Source organism: Botryllus schlosseri, chromosome 1, assembly GCF_051294905.1.
Source record: "Botryllus schlosseri isolate E-star chromosome 1, Bs_hap1, whole genome shotgun sequence".
In the NCBI taxonomy this organism is placed as follows: domain Eukaryota; kingdom Metazoa; phylum Chordata; class Ascidiacea; order Stolidobranchia; family Styelidae; genus Botryllus; species Botryllus schlosseri.
Genome location: NC_137236.1, coordinates 34,726,283 through 34,749,517, shown reverse-complemented (window position 1 = coordinate 34,749,517; position 23,235 = coordinate 34,726,283). Strand labels below are relative to the sequence as shown.

Sequence of the window (23,235 nt, the reverse complement as noted above, 5' to 3'; positions counted from 1 at the left end):
CCATGATCGGACGAATGCTTATGCTGTCGCAAATTGGATACCTCCTGGTATGCATCAATATTAATCAAGCTCGACACCTGTCGCATAGCTTAATTTGCACCTTTTGACAATCCATGTGAACGAATTACGATCATTTTAACAACTACTTACTTACTTGATTAGATTTAAATTCAGTCTATTCTACTTTAAGTAGTTTTAGGTTGCTTATGGAAGAAGTACTTCTACTCGTACTTGAGTAGATTTTTTCGTCCCTACTTCTACTTCTACTTGAGTAGCTTTCGTTACTACTTTGACCACCTCTGTCTCTTGGTGATGGTACTTGAAAATGCGACCAGAAACTGCTGAAAGTGGGGAAAACTAGCATTTATAAATGCGAACCATTCGATATCACCAAACAGAGTTATAAAAAGTGGGTAAACAAGACTTTAGATGGAAACTGAGCAGTGTATAGACATATGACTTGAACTCAGACTCGAGTCGTAATACCATGACTCTGACTCGGCCATCTTCATCCTGACTGGGACTCGGACTTGACTCGGTGGTGAAATAAAAATGACTCGACTTGACTCGAGTCAAAACTATAAAAGTGAGATTGACTTGTGACTTGGTTAAAACCTTAGCTTAGCTTACAAAGGATAATACTATATTAAAATCGAAAAAATAAGTATGGCATTAAATCGCGGCTAGCGCGAAGAAAATTTTAAGATAAAATAAGATCTCTCAAAAATTTTGTAATCAAATTCGTAAGTTCAATTTGCCTGTCGACGGCCGCCAATAACACATACTTATTGAATTTCCTTCTACGACCGCAGGTTGCCCACCCCTGGGCTATGCCAATGAATAGTATTCATGAGATGAAAAACCTTTCTGGTACTTCACATAAGCGTTGATACTGGAGATTTTTATGTGCTCGAAACTTTGCGAGCTTCAGGGAAACCGAATGGCAACCCACTAAGCTTATAAAGCTCATTAGTCATTGCCTGAACACCCTTCTTGTCACAGAGTAATAAAAAGCATTGGTGTTTTACCACGACATATGGATACTATTAGATGGTATTAACCGAATATGGAGGAGGACATGAAGAGAGGACGATAACTTTTGATAGGAAGAAAGATATGTCACGATGCCCATTAGCCTTATAATTCGCCTGTGAGGGTATAGGCTATTATAGGAGTGCTGCAGAGCAGAAGATAGAATATCATATAATATCAATTTGCATCATGAAGAAATCTACATTGGACCGACAAAGAATATAGTTATCGACTATCGCTTGAGAGAGATATTTACCCGTATTTGACGTACTTTTTGTCAGTTCATTTCCTTTTCATGGTCGTTAATTTCAGTTTGTAACTGAAACTTATCTCGCCATCCTTTCAACATGGCTATATTTCAATGAAGTGGACTAATTTCCAGCTATAGTTCGTGTCCTATCTTTCTTTCGTTTACTGGCAATGTCTTCATCCAAACTCCACAATAGGCCCTTGTCAGGATCAAAAGAAGTGAAAAAGACATATCCTTGCCCCTTCAGGCATACCTGGGTCCTGGAACAAGATTTTTGGTCATGTCGGTGTGACGAAATTGGTCACCGTAAATGCTATTATTCCAAAAATGACCGAAATTTCAATTTGACTGACCTCGGCATCTACTGGATGGAATTGAGTCAAATTTAGTGTGCAACGTTTTTTCAGGTAACCTGACGATTTGACGCCCCTGTGGATATAAGCTGTATCAGCTGTATCAGCTGTATCACCCTGAGGATATAAAGCTGTATCAGCTGTGTCAGCTGTATCACCCTGAGGATATAAAGCTGTATCAGCTGTATCACTCTGTGTATATAAAGCTGTATCAGCTGTATCACCCTGTAGATATAGAGCTGCATCAGCTGTATCAGCTGTGTCAGCTGTAGCACAGCAGTATCACAGCTATATCAGCTGTATCAGCTGTATCGCAGCTGTATCAGCCGTATCCCTCATATATCAGCTATAGCCTATCATCCCGGTATCTCTCTGCAGACTGCTGTGTATGTGTAGAGACAAGTGTGACTGTTTGATGGCTGTGACAAGACTAGTTGACCACAGACGTTTATTTTACGGCCCGCAACATCTTTTATTATGAACGCAATTACTACTGACACTGTATTGTTTAATTTAGATACTTAGCTCTCTTATCGTAGGGTTGTCCTCCTATAATGTATGTGGATGTACAATATTGATTGCAATTAATTTCGTTCCGGGGTTACGTTATTCAATCATATATATACATTGCAAAATTGTATACATATCATTGCGTTATTTTCGTTCATGAAACTTATTTCTTTTATGAGAAAAAACAGTATCGTAAGTATCTGGGTCTATAGAGGCAGATGTGGGTACACAAACACACAGGAGTAGTTGGGATTATCAAATTCAAATGCAGGTTTGAAAGCTGTCTAGATATGATACTATGTGATATCCGTTCGAACATGATGGCCAGGTGGCCAGGTGTTATATGAGTGATCATTGTTGAGTAAGTGAATCTTAATGGTCTATAGGGGAGATGTGGTACCGATGGATCACTGGGACCGAAAATACTTGCAAAATTCTCCGTGATAATTACATGATTACACTCCAGGAATTTGTATACAATTACATGCTGACAGAATTTTTCCTCACATGCAAAAAAAATCGACCTGCGTGAGTTAAGGGGTCTGTGACGAATGATTTACGTTTTAGGGGGTGTAAAGTAAATTTGGATCGACCTTTGCATTTTTCTATATCACCTTTCAGACTAACAAACCCGCCATCATTTTTGATGTGAAGTATAGGGCTTGTATCAGGGTATATAATGGCACATATTTTTAGAATCAATACCATCCTCGAGTGGACTATTTTCAAGTCAATTACAATATTTATGGGGTGGGGGACCTATGATACCATAGCCAAATCAAGCAAAATAGATGGACCAACTAATCACTTAGCAGCAGAAACTCCCCTACATATATATAGGCTGTAAATCATAGTTACTTGTGGTGTTTTATCGCTATTACGAGGTATTTGAAAGTCAAAATGTCGATTTGCGGGTAATATGTATGTGGCATTAATTTTGTAAGTTTAGGCGTAAATCTAAACATGATTTTAAGCCAACATTTGAGTTGATATAATCAATTTTATTCTTGACGGTCGCGACGAAGCATTCTTCATTGGCTTGCTTTAGCTTAGCTCATAGTACACAACAAAACAAGTTAACAAATTTAAGTTTTTGAGCGTATGTCTCATAGGTTCCATGGTCGTGTGCCTTTGGACCCACCGGGTGGGGACCGATAACACGTTTGAGCGACAAATTTTAAACATTTATAAATATTTTTGAAAAGGCGGATATTCATGTAAATGTCCGCGATAGGTTGAGCTTGTATCGAAGTATTGAGACAGCAAAAGATCTGCTATGCTCGGCTGAAGATTTGAGGGCCAGAGATCATTTTGCAATTTTTGATCCATCGGTACCACATCTCCCCTACTTCATCATCGCACAAATCATCTTGTTGCCTTGCTATAATTAGGGCAGTAACTGTCGCACCCTAAACCTCCCAATTTGGGGGGGGGGAGCGATCTCGAAGGGGGCCCAAAATTATTTCGTGAATTAGCATATAGAGTATTTTTTGAAAATTTCAAAAAACCCAGTTTTAAAGACGCCTTACTCAGCTCTACCGGTAAATCTGATTACGAGAGTAGGCCTAGAGAGGATAATAAATTGATAGCAATATATATGCAATTTCCGATCATATATTGACCGACTCAATCATGAAATATATAAATTTCTCTTGCTTCGCGCGTTTAGGCGAGAAGAGCTAGCTCACTAAATGGAGACCCAATGTAGATGATGTAGCGATAAACAGCGTATAGCCTGCGGGGGTCGGTTTATCACCGTATAGGGGGCCCAAGACCAACGTTTTTTTTTGGGGGGGGGGGGGGGCTGACGAAGTGCTGTTACGGCCCTGGCTATAATGCGTCCTGATAATGCTAATAAACCAATGATGATGATGTTCTAGTTTACGTCTGACATTGCGTTTGCATAATCACTGTAGGGGACGATACCCTTGTGTTCCGACACCTGACTATTTTGCATCCCAGACGTAGTCTTGGCGTGATACTTTTTATGCAGAGAGAAATCTGGATGATAAAGCTGATAATGGAGTGAGACAGCTCATACCTGAGTGACATGGTTGATACTTGAGAGTGATAGTCTACTAGACTATTTCGCGCATCCCAGACATAGCATAGACGTGTAGCCTACTTGTTGTAGAGTGATACCTGGGTGAATCTCGGTAAGGTTTGTCTTATAAAATATGGGAGCAGCGATGATTCTCAAAGTTAAAGTAATTAAAACATTATTATAAACAAAATCAAGAATTGTTTGAACACAAGACACCAATTCCATACAGGTAGAGTGATACAGCTGATACAGATTTATATCCACTGGGTGATACAGCTTATACATCTGATACAGCTTTATATCCACAGGGTGATACAGCTGATACAGCTTTATATCCACAGCGTGATACAGCTGATACAGCTTTATATCCTCAGGGCCCGATTGGCCTGCTAAGCCTATGAAATTTGACAAAAAAAAGTTTTTTTAACAACGCTACCCTGCACCTACAAATAATGTAAAAATGCACAGATACATGAGACAAAAAGAGAAAGCTAATATTATATTTTACTGAATTATCCCCACAAGCACATGATTTAACTCCAGACTGCTACGGAAATCAAAAGGATGCATGTGATCACAGAGTATATTTCTAGTCCTACGGAAGTATTATTATTTCCGTTTAGATATTTTGTATTCGTAAACACCCAGATTTCTTTGAAGTGTGGAGCAAATGCCGATGCCGAGACAGATTACAAGCAGACACTTCGAGACTTACTCGAAAGTGATGTCGTATAGTAGTTTCAGTTCAGCTCAGTAATAATTTTATCATTTCAAATCCGCGAAAAATGAAAGTATAGACAGGAGTCGAAACGACCAAACTGTTTGGAAGTAACCTACAACTTCATAAAGTCTTGAGGGGAGTGAGAATAGTTTGAAAACACTAGTTGAATTTCGAGTTTACAATATCTCGGTAAGCGACATTTGTCAGGGAGGCTATAGCAAGTAAAACAGCAAAATCGCAGTTATTACAAAAGAAACTGAAATATAAAGGTCGAGTTGGTTTTTAACAAGTCTTTCTTTGCCATGATGAAGAAACAGAAACCTATAACGTTAATTAACGTATTACACCTACTGAGACTTTCCCATTTTTGTTTTTGAGTTTAGTTGTCCTAATAATTATACATTTTTGGTTCATTTCTGATATTTGAAGGTCCCCAATCCCAAAAAGTTTGAGAATATAGGCTACTTGCATCTACTTACCCCCACCCAATAGCAACCTAACTAAGAGATCTATCAACTACTCGGGACCTATCATCTGGAATGCATTACCACCACATATCCGTGAATTGCCTTATAATAGATTCAAAAAAGCCCTACTTGATCACCTCTTGTCGTTACACTAACACTGTTGCCCTACCTCGCCAAGACATTGCTTCATTGATCATTTGCCACCATTGTTTAATTTTTTTTTCTATTTTCCTTTAACTAAACATTTCTTTACAGCCAGACTGTTCAGAGTCAAGTGTACCTGTTTGATGCTGGTGTGATCAGACTAGATGACCTTCACGGTCTTATCGATCATTCCTATCTAATACCGAATACTGCTGTGCACGCATATTTTCTGTACCACCATCACTGCCGTTTGTTATGTATTTTGGTTCGATGAAAATAAAGACTCTCTCTCTCTCTCTCTCTCTCTACTGGTCTAGAACATGTAAACAGAGGCATATATGTACAGTATGTGTGGTACACTGGATTAAAAATGAGAAATAACATATAAAAGGAAAAAAAGAGCACCCTAGCGTTTAAATCGGTAGGTCTATAGGGCGCAATAACATCTCAGATCCCAGACCATGATCAGGAAATAATCTCAACTCTCGGGTGCACACTAATATTTATTGAAGTTGAATCTTGTATTATGACTGGAACTGGAATGGGGTGAACTTCATGACTGTCTGATTGCTTGCAGAATTATGTTCCACAATCATGGTCCGTCATAGTTGAAAACCGATGCGCTTGTAACTCATACACATTTACATATACCGAATAGGCCTACGCAACGCAAAGCGAACACATATATGTGTGTTGTAACCTACTTATGCACACTGCACAGGGGCGTATCAAAGGGGGAGATATTTTTATGTGCGTTAATACCCAAGTTTTTTTTCACTATACGCTGCCCACTGTCACATCATATGGTTACTTGAGTTAAATACATCACATAGGCCAAGTGGACACAAGCTGTGAGTGGCACTAACGAATACATTCGTGGCATATGAATATTATGCATGCATTGCACTCACAATACTATAATACTTATGGTATAGTAATAATGAAATTGAAGTTGCTTCTACATTTCCACGATTTATATCATGTAGTCTGCAGTGAATGTGGTGGTATTGTATTGGTTTGCATAGGCCCATATCTCATGTCATATCTTGAGTGTTGGTGTTGCCATACATCAACAATTTATCCTGAATATTCGTCGTGCAGATTTGGACAGCTATAGAAACTTATCAGCTTTACCAAATTGGTTGGAATTAGAATTATAGCTACTCGCTTTTTTCCGATTTAGATTAGTAGAATTGGATTACTCGTATAGGTGAGGACTCATCACTGTGAACTTCTGTCAATGTTGGCTATCATGCTATGTATGTTAAATTATTTATCGCATGTAGTCAGTTGATATAGCTTTTAATGCAGACCTACCGTAATTTTCCATGTATAATACACCCCCATGTGTAATACACACCCTCAACATGGCATGTATGTGCGCGTATCACGCGATATCATGCGCATATGATAAGTTACCAGCGATGGTCATGCTTCAGTATTCGATGCCATTCTGTTTTGCGATGTCACTGTTGAACAATCATGACATAACGGTTGCTTATCATTATGCACTTGAAAGCATCGTGTCTGGTCTTAAACGGTTGTAGGTTGCAGCCAAAGCCTGCAAGGCCCCTCGACGCGGTAGTTCAGGCCACCTAGGTTATCTTGCGCACGAGGCCTATTGCAGATGCGATTGCTCAGGCCAACGATTAGATCGTGCGCACCAGGACTGTTGGAGATGCGATTATATCTGTGCATATGGCCTGATGCATATACGGTCGTTCAGGCCTGTCGTTAACGCGAGAAATTAGCTAGGATTGACCTGATTTTGCTTGCGTACAAACGAAAAATCAACTCAGCAGAAGATCGCGTGCTGTTGTGCACTGTGCAGCGCAGACGACTCTCACTAATTGGCAACACGCTTCTCGCTAATTGATAATACGAATTACTGGGCACGATGGCCGAATGCGATGCGCGATTGCAAACAAAACATGAAGAAAGGTGTGGTGTTTTATTTCGAGGGAGATTTTTTCAAAGCTTGCACCTTGCACCCATGCATAATGCGCAGTGGACCCCCCCCCCGATTTTAGGACATAAAATTTGCGAAATTTTGTGCCTTATACATGGTAAATTACGGTAGATTCCATAGGCCCAGGGTGGAATCAAGGCACCTTTACTGTGTGTGACAAATCGTCCGATTTTGCAGTATGGTTAGAACCGTATCGAGTGACACCTCGCGTCATAAGAGTGCAACTTCGGGAGGCCTTGCGTATCGCAATTTCATTGGAAAACTGAAGAAAGGCCAACGATAATATAGCATTTACAGTAAGCGGAGATAATTTGAAATCAATGTAAAATAAATATTAGTAAAGATGTATATTCCCTATATAAAATTGGTGGTGGCCAAGTGAATGTTTTTTAATCCGGCTATCAGCTGCATGACTGCATGAAATTTTAGATGATTACTGTGTGTTTGCACCTTGCACCACACAGATTCCGCACTGCCGCTTGAACAGATCAGTGGAATTTTTAGAAAAAGAAAAAACAAAGCAAAATTATCATGTATCAAAATCAAAAATACTTATTCCTGTGCAGTGTGCCATTAATTGCAGAAGATTGACAAAGACGCAAACCTGGTTAATTTGACTTACTGGCGAATTGGGATAAATGCATTATAGGCACTAGGCAGTGGTGGGAGTCTTTTTCGTCAGCAGGTTCTGTCTAATAGTCATATTTTTCACCTGGTTCAGTTGCAAAAAGTCATTGACAATAGCCTAATGCTAACCAGCTCACTGCTATCATGAAGTTTTGTGCGAAGGCTCTGTAGAACTGCTCCAAACTTGCCGAATCGCACCAGTGATCTTATGTAGACAGAAGAGAGCAGCTAATTTTAACAAAAAATTGCGCACTGAATGATCACAGTTCGGCAACTGTGCATTCTTTTGTGGTCAGGAGATAAGACCTGATAATCGTGATGGAATGTACTCTGCATGAACATGAACATGTCATGCTACAGCCTATATGTAATGAGTTACGTTACCACTGTAATTGGATCATACGAAAGCACACACTTATGCTGTGGTTTGCACTGAACTTATCAACTAGAACACCACAATGACTGCATGATATGTCACCCACTGTGCTATTCCAACTAATAGTATAATATATGCCCTATTCTAGTCCCTCACAAGCTGTCAATATTTTTTGTATCAACAATATCTATGACACATTTGAGTTAATTTTACCCAAAGTATTTACTCTATTCAATAATCGCGGAATGATATCTACGCTATATTATGCATTGCAGGCAGATTTTCGTGGAGAACTTCTATCGACTGACGGTTAAATATTGTGAACCTGTGTGAACCAGTTAGAGTACTTTGATCGCATTTGATTACAGGGTGCTTACCGCTTACCTAATGTATTTATAGGAAAGGATGTTATGGTTGAGGCTAATATATGGATATAATTGCATTTGATTACAGGGCGCTAATGTAATATATTTATAGGAAAGGATATTATGGTTTTAGTTAAGTATAGAAATAATTTCACCTCTAGTGCATCTTTAATGTTATGGCGGAATTGATACGATAAAATCTAGGGGCAACTTGTATTTTAATGTTGTGGTGATTTTGTTATTATAATAAATCCTAGGATTGATGAAAAGAGAAATGATAACATGGCTTGGTGAAACGTTGCGAAACCATCAAGTCAACTGCAGCTCGTGTACAGAACAATCGGTTTTAATTGAATTGAAAAGTTTGTGCGAAATATTATTATTACTTATTAATATAATCAGATCAGACAATAGGCATATACAGTTTAATACTATATTCATATTGAAATAGTCCTGAATAGTTTCGGTTGAGCAGTGGTGGCTGGTAGTGACTAGCTCATTTCGATATGAATATATCACCGGTAATTAGTATTATATTGCGGTTTTGCAACCGTTAGTCCGTTAATATTGAAGGCACATAATAGCCTTCTATGATTGTATTTATCGCATCATTGAGCAATATTTCACAAGTTCATCAGTTTAGTGATTTTATGTGTCCTCTAGTGAAGGGTTTGCAACTAACCAACTTTGACCATAATTGCGTACAGAAACAAACATACTTTCTTTGTTACAGATATTTGGTATAGCCAGTAGCCTGACTTAGTTTATCACCCGATTTCGATTCGAATGCTTGGATTATCAAGACACCCGGGTAGACTTTACCTTGTCAAGTTACCGTAATGACTGGAGACCCAAAATGGCCGACCAAACGCTTGAAACGCTGGCCGACATACAGAGTATGATCGACATCATGTCGGAAAGGCTAGTAGCCCTGCGCGCTCTGCGATTACAGGAATTCATCAAAGACGAAATCCGATCCTTGGAAGGGAAATTGCTGAAACAATTTTGGGAGCAATTAATGGTGAAATCGCGAGATCCCGACGTAAAGAACCAATCATTATACCAATCATATCCCTCGTTATCGAAATGGCTGGTTATAGTCGGCGTGTCGGAAGGCGCGAAGCAAAAAATCACGGCAAAATTGATCTCGTTGGAGGCCCTGATGTCTCTCTCGGATAATGAGATATCAAAATTTCTGGACGGCCTGCCCAACGACAAGGAAGACGTGCGTAAGGTATGTGCGGCTTTGTCTTTGTTGAGAAATTTCAACAAGACTAAAAAAAGCACGGGGTATTGGGATTCTTGGAAGAAAGGTACCAGTACAAATGAAAACGGGTGCGAGTCGGACAGCAATGCGTCCGGTGTGGACCATAACGAAAATCTTCAAATGAATTCGAAAACGGATATACGCGATCAATCCGAGAATTATCCGTCTTCGAGTCAAGGCACGAGTCAAAAAAGCTTACCCCGATTCAACACCACGGAAGAATTACACTCGACGCAAGCGGATGTGTTTCCACTCGACGGACACCGCACTTTACCGCATGCTAACACATCAAACGATGTGTTTATAAGCACGCGTCCCGCGAAATCGCACGTCCGACAGAGCAGCGGGCCGGTCCTGCACAAAACAAGACCGCCTACAAACTCCAGCTCTTCGGCGCACTTGAATTCGTCAGTCGAGAAGATACCGACTAAAAAGACGAAAAAGCGTCCCGGTAGTATCGAGATACGCGACACTATGTTGCCTGACTTTGTGGATATGCTCAGGCCTAATTCGGCGACAGGGATTCGAAAACCGTCACAGACCACGTCGAGTCATAATAGTTCCAGTGGGTCACCGATGTCACCCAGGACACCGTTAACCCCGATCGTACCACAGTTTCCCATATACCCGGGTCAAGAACACCAACCCCAACAGTCGAAGCCGCGGTATAACCGTTTCCGGGCTTTCAAAGATAAGATAAAAGACAAAATGGGATTGAAAAGGCATAAAAGTGAGGAACACGTAGACGATATGGCAGACAAAATTCAACATAAACACAGGTCCGACACGTGTCCAGACGCTAACACTTTGATTACTGCTTTCGATCGAGATGATACTGACTTAAACATCAGCTCTGCACATATCGCTAAAAATCTGTCGCGAATTAACACAGAATCCACGCTTGAGGGTGATAATTTACTGCTACAGTCCTACCGCGGTAGCAGGGAAGACCTTACCAACAGCACTGTTCTTGTAGACCCGCGGACTAGCGTGTCAAGCGAAGGCGACACCCGCGTTACGCCTGACGAGTCGGAAGATAACGAAGAGGCTGAAAATATAAAGATGAGGAAAGGTTTAATGCGACAGTCCAGCACCATGAGCGGGGTGCATGAAGAGTGGGACGTGCCTTGGGAGGAGCTTGTTTTTCAAGACCCCATCGGTCAAGGACGCGTTGGGACTGTCTACAAAGGAAAGTGGCATGGAGAAGTAGCGATACGCGTGATCGATGTGTACCATAACGACGAACAAAAGTTACGAGCGTTTAAAGAAGAAGTGACTTTATATAAAAAAACACGTCACGACAACATAGAACTCTTTATGGGTTCCAGTATCAATCTGCCGAAACTAGCTATAGTCACGAGCTACTGCCGGGGAAAGTCTTTGTACCAGTACATCCGAGCTAGCAAGGACCACGTGAATCTGAACAATGCTAAAATTATAGCGCAACATATCGCGCAAGGAATGGGGTATCTGCACTCGCGCGGCATCGTGCACAAGGATTTGAAATCGAAGAACGTTTTCATCAACGGTAACCGCGTGACTATCACGGACTTCGGGATACTGGGACTGCATCAGATATCTTCCAAAAGTATCGTAATGAAGGCAGGCACTTTGCAGATTCCAGACGGTTGGTTGTGTTACATGGCGCCTGAGATTATACGCGCGCTACACGTTCCGAACACGAAATCATTCACGCCGCCTTCACTGCCGTACACTAAAGAATCGGATATGTACGCTTTCGGTACCGTGTGGTACGAACTGCTGACTAGCGCTTGGCCTTTTCAAGGCTACTCGTCAGAGTCTATAATCTGGCAAGTCGGTAACGGCCGTAAGCAGAGCCTTTCTCATTTTCAAGGCTCGAAAGAAGTGAAAGACATATTAATGGCGTGCTGGGCCGGCGATCCGTCTCAGAGGCAGGAATTCACAGACTCGGGAGTCATGGGGCAGCTTTTGCGGTTGCCCCAAGCTAAAATTATACGTCGTTCCTCGCAACCGATTAAAACGAACAAAAAAGGGAATAAACACGGGGGCATTGGGACAGGAGATAGGATGTTTGATCTCTCGATGCATTCCGTAATCCATGAGCTGGCAGAGTAGATATCGCCTTTGTGGGTAATTGAACGTGGCTGCGTGTGCATAAAATAGTTTCGTAGAACATGTGCGGTGTGTCCAACTGTCCATTTGATTTGTGACCATTTCTACTCTAGACCCCACGCATTTGATGGGAAACTGTTCCATGTTGCCAAGTGCAATGAGAATACTGGAATTTTCGTTGTTTCATACGTGTTTGACTGCTTTCATTCGCCATCGTTCCGTGGTGGGTGGATATTATTGTTTTATGTCCTGTTTTTGTTTTAACTTATTGTGCTCTGGAGAATGCGAACGCCAGTCGATTGGTATCCGAATTTGTGTCTCTCGTGCGCTTAGAAACCCCAATCATGGTTTGCCTGTGATGCTTGAGCCCATTCGATTGGAATATCAGCAATTTCCTATCACAGGGGCTTGGTCAAGATATTTTATCGCTATGAACACTGCAGTTTTTTTTCCCAACTATAAGCATGAATCCCGGAGCTGCGTAAGCATTAGTCTATGACAAATTGTTGTCCATAAATGTTACGGTACTTTATCTGGCCTCTATTGAAGGAAATTATCAAAATTACTGAAGCATAACTTTAATGTATAGTATTAACGGGGTTAATGAGTTATGAGCATTTGTTGAAATGGTGATGAAAATGTAATATGTGTCTGTTTCAGTCCTGATATGAATTTCATTCGTCAAATTGTTGTCATCTGAGACACTTTGACTAATGCGGCCATATGCATCATGCTCATGTGATGTTCAAATGATTCCTTATAATACTACCAGCTTTGGTGCCAGACTTTACTTGGTGTACTGAATATGGCGATGAGTACGGTAGTTAATTTCCAGGCATTAATCCTGCCATGTCCTGACGTCTTAATTAACAGCACAGAGTGCCACGGAAACTGATATCCACTCGGATTTTTCTGACGTCGGCCTGTGACGTATGGTATCAAGCGAGGATAACTGCTATGCAATATATTTACAGATACTTATTCTTGAGACCGCTCAGATGTATTAACGCGATTAACCACCGAATGCCGTGTGAATGATAAAAATAGCACCTTTCTTGAAAACTCGCCATATCACATGCTGTAACATTGACCGTAACGGCCGAAATGTGGGTGAGATAGCATTCCATGGAAAAAAACCTCGTAGAATGAAATACAATGCTTATCGATCCCTATTCTTGTTATGGACATTATATTATGATAAAAAAACGAATGGTATCCGTCAGTAGCTTTTGAAATGAGTGCTGTTTCCGTAGTGTTGGACAATATTGAATAATGTTGAACGCTATTGGCGGAGAGGGTAACCTTGTGTTATGAACCCAAAATTGTACCAAAATGTGGAAATATCCATGTAGAATCCTAAAGTAGCGCTGGGCAAACTGATTTGAGTAGTCAAATCTGAATCGAGTATTAATTCTAATGAGTCGAGTCAAATAGTGAGAGATCATCTTATCGAGTACACTGAGAGTTAATTTGTCAATGAGAATTATACTTTCGTTGCTCTTTTTGGCTGTTTTTGACACTATTCCAACCAGCCGAAGCCACGGCAGAGCCAACGGAAATTTTTGAATTTTTTCAAAAAAAAATGAGTTTTATTTTTCAAATTTTACTGTTCACCCCATGAATTTGTCGAGTTGTCTACAAAAACGATGCGAAAGAAATTCGACGTAATTCCAACCCGTAGAAGCGAAGCTATTTGAGTTATTCATCAACAGTTCTGGGATTACAGTAGGCTACCCGCCATCGATGCTATATTTGCGAATTCAAAACTTTCAACTGCGATAACTTCGCTTCTACTGGTTGGAAGCGCGCAAAAATCGGTATGCACCGTTCTTTTGGGCGACTTAACAATTTCGTGGGGTTGACCGTAAAATTTGTTAAAAAAATTTAATAATTTATAAAGTAAATTTGAAAATTTCAATCGGCTCTTCCGCGGCTTCGGCTGGTTGGTATTGAGCCAAATTTGGTGTGCTGCCTTTTTTTAGGCAACCTAACAATTTAATCAGTGAATCCCCAGGATCCGTAAAAAAGTTATTTTTGAACAAAGAAATTGGTATGGTCAAAAATCTACCAAATAATGTTTAATGTCACGTAGTACTGTCATTGTATTATTTTTTGATTGCAAAAAGGTACATATTGGAGCAAATCATTCATGCTGCCGTCATACCCGACTCCACGTTTAATACTCCATTCAGAATCGAAACACTCGGGTACTCGAATTTGCCCAGCTCTAGCGATAAGGCCACAGAACGATGAATCTACCTCATACTTCGACAGCTGTAAACACATCCACTGGCGTTATTCTCCACAAATCCGGACACGTTGCGATGTAAGTCCATGGTCAAAACCCACTCTGTCGATTCGAGGAAGCATTTTGACGAAGCTCAATCCAGTTTTATTCAAAAGTACATAGCGATCTCAAGTGGCATATTATTTGTTATTATTTTCTTGGTCTTTCCGTGTTTTATTATTATTCGTATTACTTCTGATCAATATTCTTCATGTCATTCGTTATTAATCATTCTGTCCCACTGAGCTGTTGTTTGAACTCGACGCCCCGAATTCGAATGATGTACAGGGGGGATGTTGGGTAAATACTCATTCTCACTGTATAAGCGTGGTTTCTTAGATAAGTCTTTCAGCCTGAACATGCAGCGTTTTTCTTTCATGTGAGCTCTGAACTTCCAGCTCAACTGACAAAAGATTAGGATTTGATGCCGTGAAATGATTGCACTGTACCTTTTGGAGACACTTTTGGAGGTACAGAACTTCAATATACGTTTTGATTCTGTATTTATATTGAAAGAAACCCGAATTTATCGCTTGATTATTCGAATTTTCGTGTCATTTGAGGATACGATTGTTGATATGCAATGTTCTCTTCAATTCTACGGGTTGCTGACGACTACCCCTGACCAGTGTCAGCCGAAAATATTCGGGTTTATTTCTATATGAATATATTATTGTTCGATCGTATGTTCGTTGTGATGGTGTCTTAATATTAGTGACACGATGTCTTGATATTCCGACCGGAATGCGTCTTAAGACCAACAAAATGACCTCTTGAAACTAATCGGAGCTGTGTTACGCGCTGTAAACCCCCGTTTCTTGAAGCGTCTCCCGTTGTCCGCCACTGTGGAATGAATGGGTCAGTTGAGATTATCGTGGAAGTTTTTGAAAACATCAGCTCGATGCACTCAGATATTGAGACTGCATGTTCTAATTGCACTGATTGCGTAAGCCGTGTTTGCTCAAGTATTTGGCGTGAAAGTGCATTTCAGCACAGCTGTCGCAAGAATTATATAGCTACTGAGCATATGCTGTGTTTTTGTTATCGCGAATTCGTCATTTTAGTAGGTGGTTTTTCATTGCACATTACATTACCAGTTAGTCTCCTTGTGGGATTGATTTTGAACCTAGAAAATTCCCATCATTTCCTGACATAAATTCACGGCGGTGTGATGTTTTCCATAGCGGTGTCGCTTTTTCATTGTTCATTGCGATATGCGGACTGTTGAGATGCTCGTTGCGTCCGTTCACGACGACTGTCGGCGTAGCGACGAGAGTTCTTGAAATGTTTCATGTTTCTATCATAAAATGATATAATTCTGCCTTATTTTTTGGGGTTGTGGTGAAGGGAAAATGTAAGCCTGACGAGTGTGGTGTGATTTTGCGAAATCCCAGATAGCGACATTTCATTAGTGGTTATTCAGATCTGTGCTTCTGATTCTTCATAGTTCTCAAGTAGACTTACCTGCCTGCTCTTTGCTTGAGTGGTAGGCCTAATGTTTTAAGGATACTTCTACTTTACAGTCTTTGAGGCAAATTTTCATTTACCGGTATTTAGTTTTCATTTGAATGTAAAATATTCGGTGAGTCATTTCTTAATGAGGGGTATGCCATTCCCTCCGACAAAATAATAGCAGACTGAAGAAAAGATACAACATTAGTTACAGAAATGAGTCTAGGGACTTTTTTCGCAATTATGAGAGAATGGTGCCCTGTGGCCATTAGGGTGCTTTAGTCCAGGGCTGAGAACCCTGCTGGGGCGCACTTCGACGTTGTCCGTAATTTCCAGCACGCGAAGACCTGTGACGTTCGGTGTACCGACGACGACGATTAACATTCGGACCCTGACATTACAGCACATCGGCGACACCGTCGATATTAATATCTCCAGTCGCTGAAATGTCTCCTGTCCCTGAAATCCACATAAGCTGTGTTGAAAACCTTGTGGGAGCCCAATACCAGCCTTTGAAGGTGGCTTGACAAAGTGCAGTTGCGATCCTGAATATGGGGTGCGAGAAACATTTCAGTGCAGCTAAGGGGTACAAGCCCTAAAAGGTTTTAAGGAACTCTGTCTTAAGCAGGCCCAGGCAAAGCGCGGGCCAAATGCGGCCAGCGAAGCAATTCTGTGTGGCCCGTGAAAGATTGCTTGGAATTCATAATATTAATCCTGCTTTTTGAATTTTGATGCGCGGACTAAAACCATAGACTGTATCAACTAAACAGGAAATTCGTTTACTATGAAGCCTGTTCAGTAATATAGCACGATTAGGCTACCTATACGTAACTCGCATGCTGCGTAATCCAAATTCAAAATAAAGGCAATGTGGCAAAATATGAGTAACAATTAAATTCACAAGAAATCACTCTTTCCATATTGTCTGGGTCAAACCTTTGTTGCCATTGTTACATTATGCATTATACGGTACGTGTTTCAAATTGTTCCAAATCCCTAATTCGTAAAACAAGTCAATCAGTGCTCGTGATAATTATATGACTCGTCATAACGATCACCCATGAAGGGTGAACCGGCAGCCCAAAGCTGAGAGTCGAAGGATTAGTGCAAGTGGCGCAGTTGGTTAAAAACTGCAGTCACGACACCAATGGTTGGTTGTGGTTCGAGTCTCGGCTCTGCCATGTTTTTATGTGCTGCGGTTTATCTGGGCTCCTCATCGCCGATCCCGCTGTATACACAGCGCTTTGTGAAGCCCGTAAGAAGAGAGAGCAAATGGCAAAATAAAAGTCCGCAAATTCATTGACATGCAATTTCTGTACTTAGTGCAAATGATCCAAGTTGTAATAAAGCCAATTATGTGAATAAAACAAACAAACCCATCAAGGATCATGAACGGGCATGTTAAAAAGTGAAAGCCGAAAGCTAACATTTATAAAGGATTAGAGCACTAAATATTTGTATACTGCCGTTAGTAACCCCTCCATTTAGTTGTTGCGGAGCATGTCGCCGAGATTAAGGATTTGAATTGTGACAAAAACACGAAATACTCGGTCAAGGGAGGGCGAATTCCAGTAAAAATGCAAACTTCGCTGAACATCAAGGCTATTTGAGCTGCGCTCTGCTCGGAATGCATAGCGACCAAGACAGCTCTGTACCATCCTCCATAGACATTTCAGTGCAGTGGTTGTCGAAGGGAGGGGTGAGAGCATCTGAAGGGAGGCGCGAAGCCGAAATTAAACGAAATGTTTTTCGCGCTCCTTGCGAGTCACCCCTATTGATAGTGTAGTTATTGATCTGCGAATTGTCCGCGATTTTGATATTACAGATTCTCTCATCAGCAACCATCCTTCCATGCTACCAAACCGTCCGTTAGGATTGCTGATATTCTGGTTGTTCTTTTTAATCTGTTGTGATATCATGATGGGGAGGTTGGGCGCGAAATTTTTCATTATCATAAAGGGGCACGCGTAAACAGCTTGAGAACGACTGTTCTAGTGTCTTAATAGAAGAACGTGGATAGGGGTTTAAAGAAAGGTAAAAATGCACCATGTTTAACATTTTTCAAACCATGACAGCAAATAGATTTTTTTTCAATTAACCGCCACTTTCCCATTGCCAAACGTCAACACATTCACCGAGGAGCATATATTAACAATGTAATTTAGATACATTAAAATACGCCGGATAATACACCTAAATTTTTTCACTCGGCCCGCCAACGTATTTTCTACTCCTCATTTGGCCCGCGGAGGAAAATAATTGCCCACCCCTGGTCTTAAGGATACTTTCATTGATACTCCACTAATTTATGGCGCAAAACTTTTTACACTTCTTTTGTAAAATTAGAATGTAATTTTTTCATGAGTGAAATTATATAACAATGTCAGTTTTATCAAGAATTTTATCACTTCACAACACCACAAGACTGCGATACAATGACAAGATAGGAAGGTGTCGAAACAACTTGGAGTAGCCATTAAGATAAGACACCCACCTTAGCCTAGGCGAAAAATAAGAGGCATGCACACTGAATGAAAAGTAATGCAGAGAATATAAGACGCAAGCGACAAAATGAGGTGGCATGTGGAGGAGGGCGGGGTCGATGTTAGGTCGTGGTCCGGTAATCCTGAAGAATATATTTCCATCTGCCCAAGACACGCACACAATGTACGATTCCGATATAGGCCTATACAAGACACAATGCCATGTTATGAACAGAGGGGGATGCCGAAACGACCAGCGGCGGTCTCTTAGTCAGGCATCCACCTCGGCCTAAGTGCCCGTTGTTTACAGTCTTCTTCGATGTTAATCTTTCTTCAGTCCATTTTTTGACGCTATTTCTTGCGCTTTCTTACTTTATCGGGCTTTTCTGTGCTTTAGTTGTCGTCGGGTGGGTGCGTCTGATTTTAAAGACTACTCCAAGTCGTTTCGACACCTTGCAATCATTTCATTGTATTGCAATCTTGTGATGTTTTGAATCGATGGAAATGGATACAAAAACACAGCAATATATATGAGCAATTACCAATATTATTGACCGATTGAATCATGAATCAAGGAAATATTCCGCGCTCAGAAGTAATGTTAAAAACGAGTATCTGGAAGGGGCTTTAGGTTATAAAGTTCGGTTTATAACTCTTCGGGGGGCCATGACCAACGTTTTTTGGGGGAGGGGGCGGACGAAGGGCTATTTCGACCACCCCAAATACATTTATTGATAGAAAAACGCGGATAGGGGTTTAAAGAGAATTCAAAGTGTATCATGTTCAACATTGTTTCAAAATATGACGGCAAATAAATATTTTTTGGTAAAAATTGACCGTCAATTTCTCGTTCCCAATATGAACACATCCATTGAGCACCATTTAGTGTAATTCACTGCTTTCAATTCAGAAATAAAATAAATATGCTAGAGAATACATCTAAAATTTGTGACTCGGCCCGCCAACATATTTTCTGCTTCTCATTTGCACCGCGGAGAAAAATATTCGCCCACCCCTGAATTAAATGGTATTAACCTAATATGGAGGATGACATGTAGAGAGGACGATAACTTTTGAAAGAAAGGAGATCTGTCACGGTGCCCATTAGTCTTATACTTCGCCTGTGAGAGTACTATAGGAGTGCTGCAGAGCAAATGATAAAATATCATAATATCAAATTGCGTCGTGAAGAAATCTACATTGAACCGACCAAGAATATAGATATTGATTATCACACGAGATATATATTTACCCGTAGTATAAGTGTTTATTGTCAGTTCATTTCATTTTCGTGGTCGTTCATTTTAGTGTTCAAAGTAGGCTACTCTATTTGAAAATTATCTCACCATCCTTTTAACGTGTCTATTTCAATGAAGTGGACTATAATTTCCAGCTAATCCGTGTCATATCTTTTTTTCGTTTACTGGCGATGTCTTCGTCCAAACTCCACCAAAGGCCCTCGTCAAGACCATATAACGAATGGAAAAAACATCCCTATGCCTCTTCAGGTATACCTGGAACACGATTTTTGGTCATGCCGGTGTGACAAAATTGCTCACCGTAAATACTATTATTTCAAAAATGACCGAAATTTCAATTTGACTGACCTCGGCATCTACTGGTTGGAATTCAGTCAAATTTGTTGTGCAACGTTTTTTTAGGTAACCTGACGATTTGACAAGTAAGCCGACAAAATTTGAAAAAAACAAGTATTTTTAAACACCCCTACTGCTCAGTTTCCAGATAAAGTCTTGTTAAACCCACTGTTATAACTCTGTTTGGTGATATCGAATGGTTCGCATTTATAATATACATATACTCTACTAGTTTTCCTCACTTTTAATACTTTCTGGTCGCATTTTCAAGTAGCAGTACCAATAGACGCACCCCGAATAGGGTGGTTATACTTTACTACTCTTCGACATTACATTGTACTTCGCTCTTGGCCGTCTGAGTCTCGAGTCATATGACTCGAGTCTGACTCGAGTCGAGTCACCCCTGTCAGGTCGTAGTGCGGTAAACTTGAGGGCTGACGATATGACTAGTAGGCCTATTTATTCCGTAAAAATTGCTTGCATTTCGAATTGAATGTGGACATGTTCGACGACTGCGAGATAGCCGGTGAGATACTGCCCACACTGCAAGTCCGGCATATTTGCTAGATCGATGACCATTCATGTCGACCATATGATAGCTGACCGACGTGGACGCGTGTGTGTTTATAGCAGTGTTGGGATGACTCGAGTCATGACTTGACTCGAGTCAGACTCGAGTCACCTTTTGCACATGACTTGACTTGACTCGAGTCACTTTGCTAAAATGACTCGAATTGACTTGACTCGGCGTATCAGAAATGTGGATTGACTCGTGACTCGGAGCAAAATTCACGAGTCAATTTCAAGTCATCAAGTAATCGGTGTCGATAAAAATCACTGTATCTTGCATCTATTCGGATTGTTCGCGAAACGCTGGTGTAACCCGTGAGAGCGACCAATCATTCAATGACCGTGCGCTTCCATGAGCCTCGATTGTTCTCTCACGAATAAGTTGATCGCAAACGAAGTGATCTGAGCATACAGCTTACGTTGTCGTGTAACTCTTGTGGTAAAGTAATAGAATAGCAAAACGTCTATTTCTGTTCTCCGTTCTTACCTTAACAAAACCTCTTGTTTTATTGGAATTGAAGCCGAATATAGTTTATGCATAGGGATATATAGAACTAATATTGGGGAGATGTGGTACCAATGGATCAAAAATTGCGAAATGATCCCTGGCCCTCATATCTTTAGCCGAGAATAGCAGATCTTTTGTTGTCTAAACACTTCCATACAAGCTCTACCTATCGCGGACATTTACATGAATATCCGCCTTTTCAAAAAATATTTATAAACGTTTAAAATTTGTTGCTCGAACGTGTCATCGGTCCCCACCCGGTGGGTCCAAAGGCACACGACCACGGGACCTATGAGACATACGCTCAAAAACTCAAATTTGTTAACTTGTTTTGTTGTGTACTATAAGCTAAAGCTACAGCAAGCCAATGAAGAATGTTTCGTCGCCACCTTCAAGAATAAAATAGATTATACCAACTGAAATGTTGGCATAAAATCATTTTTCGATTTGCGCCTAAACTTACAAAATTAATGCCACATACATATTACCCGCAAATCGACATTTTGACTTTCAACTACCTCGTAATAGCGATAAAACACCACAGGTAACTATGATTTACAGCCGATAGATATGTAGGCGAGTATCTGTTGCTAAGTGATTAGTTGGTCCATCTATTTTGCGTGATTTGGCTATGGTACCATAGGTCCCCCACCCCATAAATATTGTAGTTGACTTGAAAATAGTCCACTCGAGGATGGTATTTGTTCAGAAAATATGTGCCATTATAGACCCTGATACAAGCCCTATACTTCACATCAAAAATTATGGCGGGTTTGTTAGTCTGAAGGGGGATATAGAAAAATGCAAATGTCGATCCAAATTTACTTTACACCCCCGAAAACGTAAATCATTCGTCACAGACCCCATAACTCACGCAGGTCGATTTTTTGCATGTGAGGAAAGATTCTATCAGCAATTAATTGTAGACAAATTCACGGAGTGTAATCATGGAATTATCAAGGAGAATTTTTCAAGTATTTTCGGTCCCAGTGATCCATCGGTACCACATCTCCCCTATCCCTTAACTTCTATATATCCCTGAGATTATATAGTCCTCAACCATTGGCGCAGGCTCGAATGGTATCATATCTATTTGTAAATGGGTAATGTATGGCATCCTATCAATTAGTTTCTCTATTCTCTATTTTGGCTGGTAACTATAAATTGAGGCTATGCAATTACGTAGAATAACAGTCCTATACGTATATGTGAGGGATACAGCGCGTTCTTGCGTGTATATATGTAACTCTATATTCGTTCATCGGTTCGGAATCAATTACCAGTGACCACTGAAACTGTATTTCACACAGCTAGCAAATTGCAATGAAGTATAATCATGCCTCATACATTCTTCGAAAAGGCAACTTGACTTGAAATGTCACTTGACTCGTGACTTGACTTGACTTGACTTGACTTGACTCGACTTGACTCGAGTCACCTCCAAAAATCGAGTGACTTGACTTGACTCGAGTCACCTTTGAAAATCGATTGACTTGACTTGACTCGAGTCAAAATGTACATTGACTCGACGTGACTCGTGACTCGAAGGTAGTGACTTGATCCCAACACTGGTTTATAGCCTACTTATGCACTTTTGACAATGCTTTGTTCTCCTGTCGCCAATCATTCGGATGTTCTTACGAAGAATTGAAGATGCATGACGAAGGTAGCTCCCTCCCTCCAATCTACTACTGAAAGTATGCGGAACCTTGAGCAACTATCTACATTTTAGAGTTACTCAATTGTGGGCTTTTCAAACATTTCAGTGTGCATGTTCAGTTGTTCATGCCTCCCTTTTTACCTCGCCTAGGCCGGGGGTGTCTGATTTCGAAGACAACTTCAAGTCGTTTCGACACCTTTCTATCTTTCATTCTATCGCAGTCTTGTGGTGCACTGAAATGATGAAATTTTTAGCAATAAATTGAATTGAATTATTTAAGTAGTTCTTGCATGCCTTGCAAATCACTAATATACTTATATTCTTATATTGGAGTAGGATTTTACAGCGTTATTTCTACCCGAGGAGAAATTCTGACAAATTAAGACCACCTTGTTGATAAGTAAGGCCAGAAAACGTATTGAGTAGATGATTCAGCCGTCCCGGCTAGTTAGCCGGCGTCT

At 40.6% G+C, this 23,235-nt stretch overlaps 1 protein-coding gene across 2 annotated transcripts in view; it reads left to right on the top strand.

Annotated features, from left to right (window-relative positions):
- The first annotated feature begins 9,393 nt into the window (after positions 1-9,393).
- The window catches only part of LOC145435598 (uncharacterized), a 260,078-nt gene continuing 246,236 nt past the window's right edge, over positions 9,394-23,235 (top strand). Inside the window, exon 1 of one of the 2 annotated variants that reach the window (XR_013913907.1) lies at positions 9,394-12,313. Coding sequence is in view for 1 of the 2 variants with exons in the window: in XM_080312885.1 (XP_080169011.1) it covers positions 9,715-12,222 (2,508 nt within the window). In the remaining variant the exon portion in view is untranslated. Of the gene's footprint in view, positions 15,871-23,235 lie in introns of those variants that run through there. The other variant, XM_080312885.1, reaches the window with a different exon arrangement.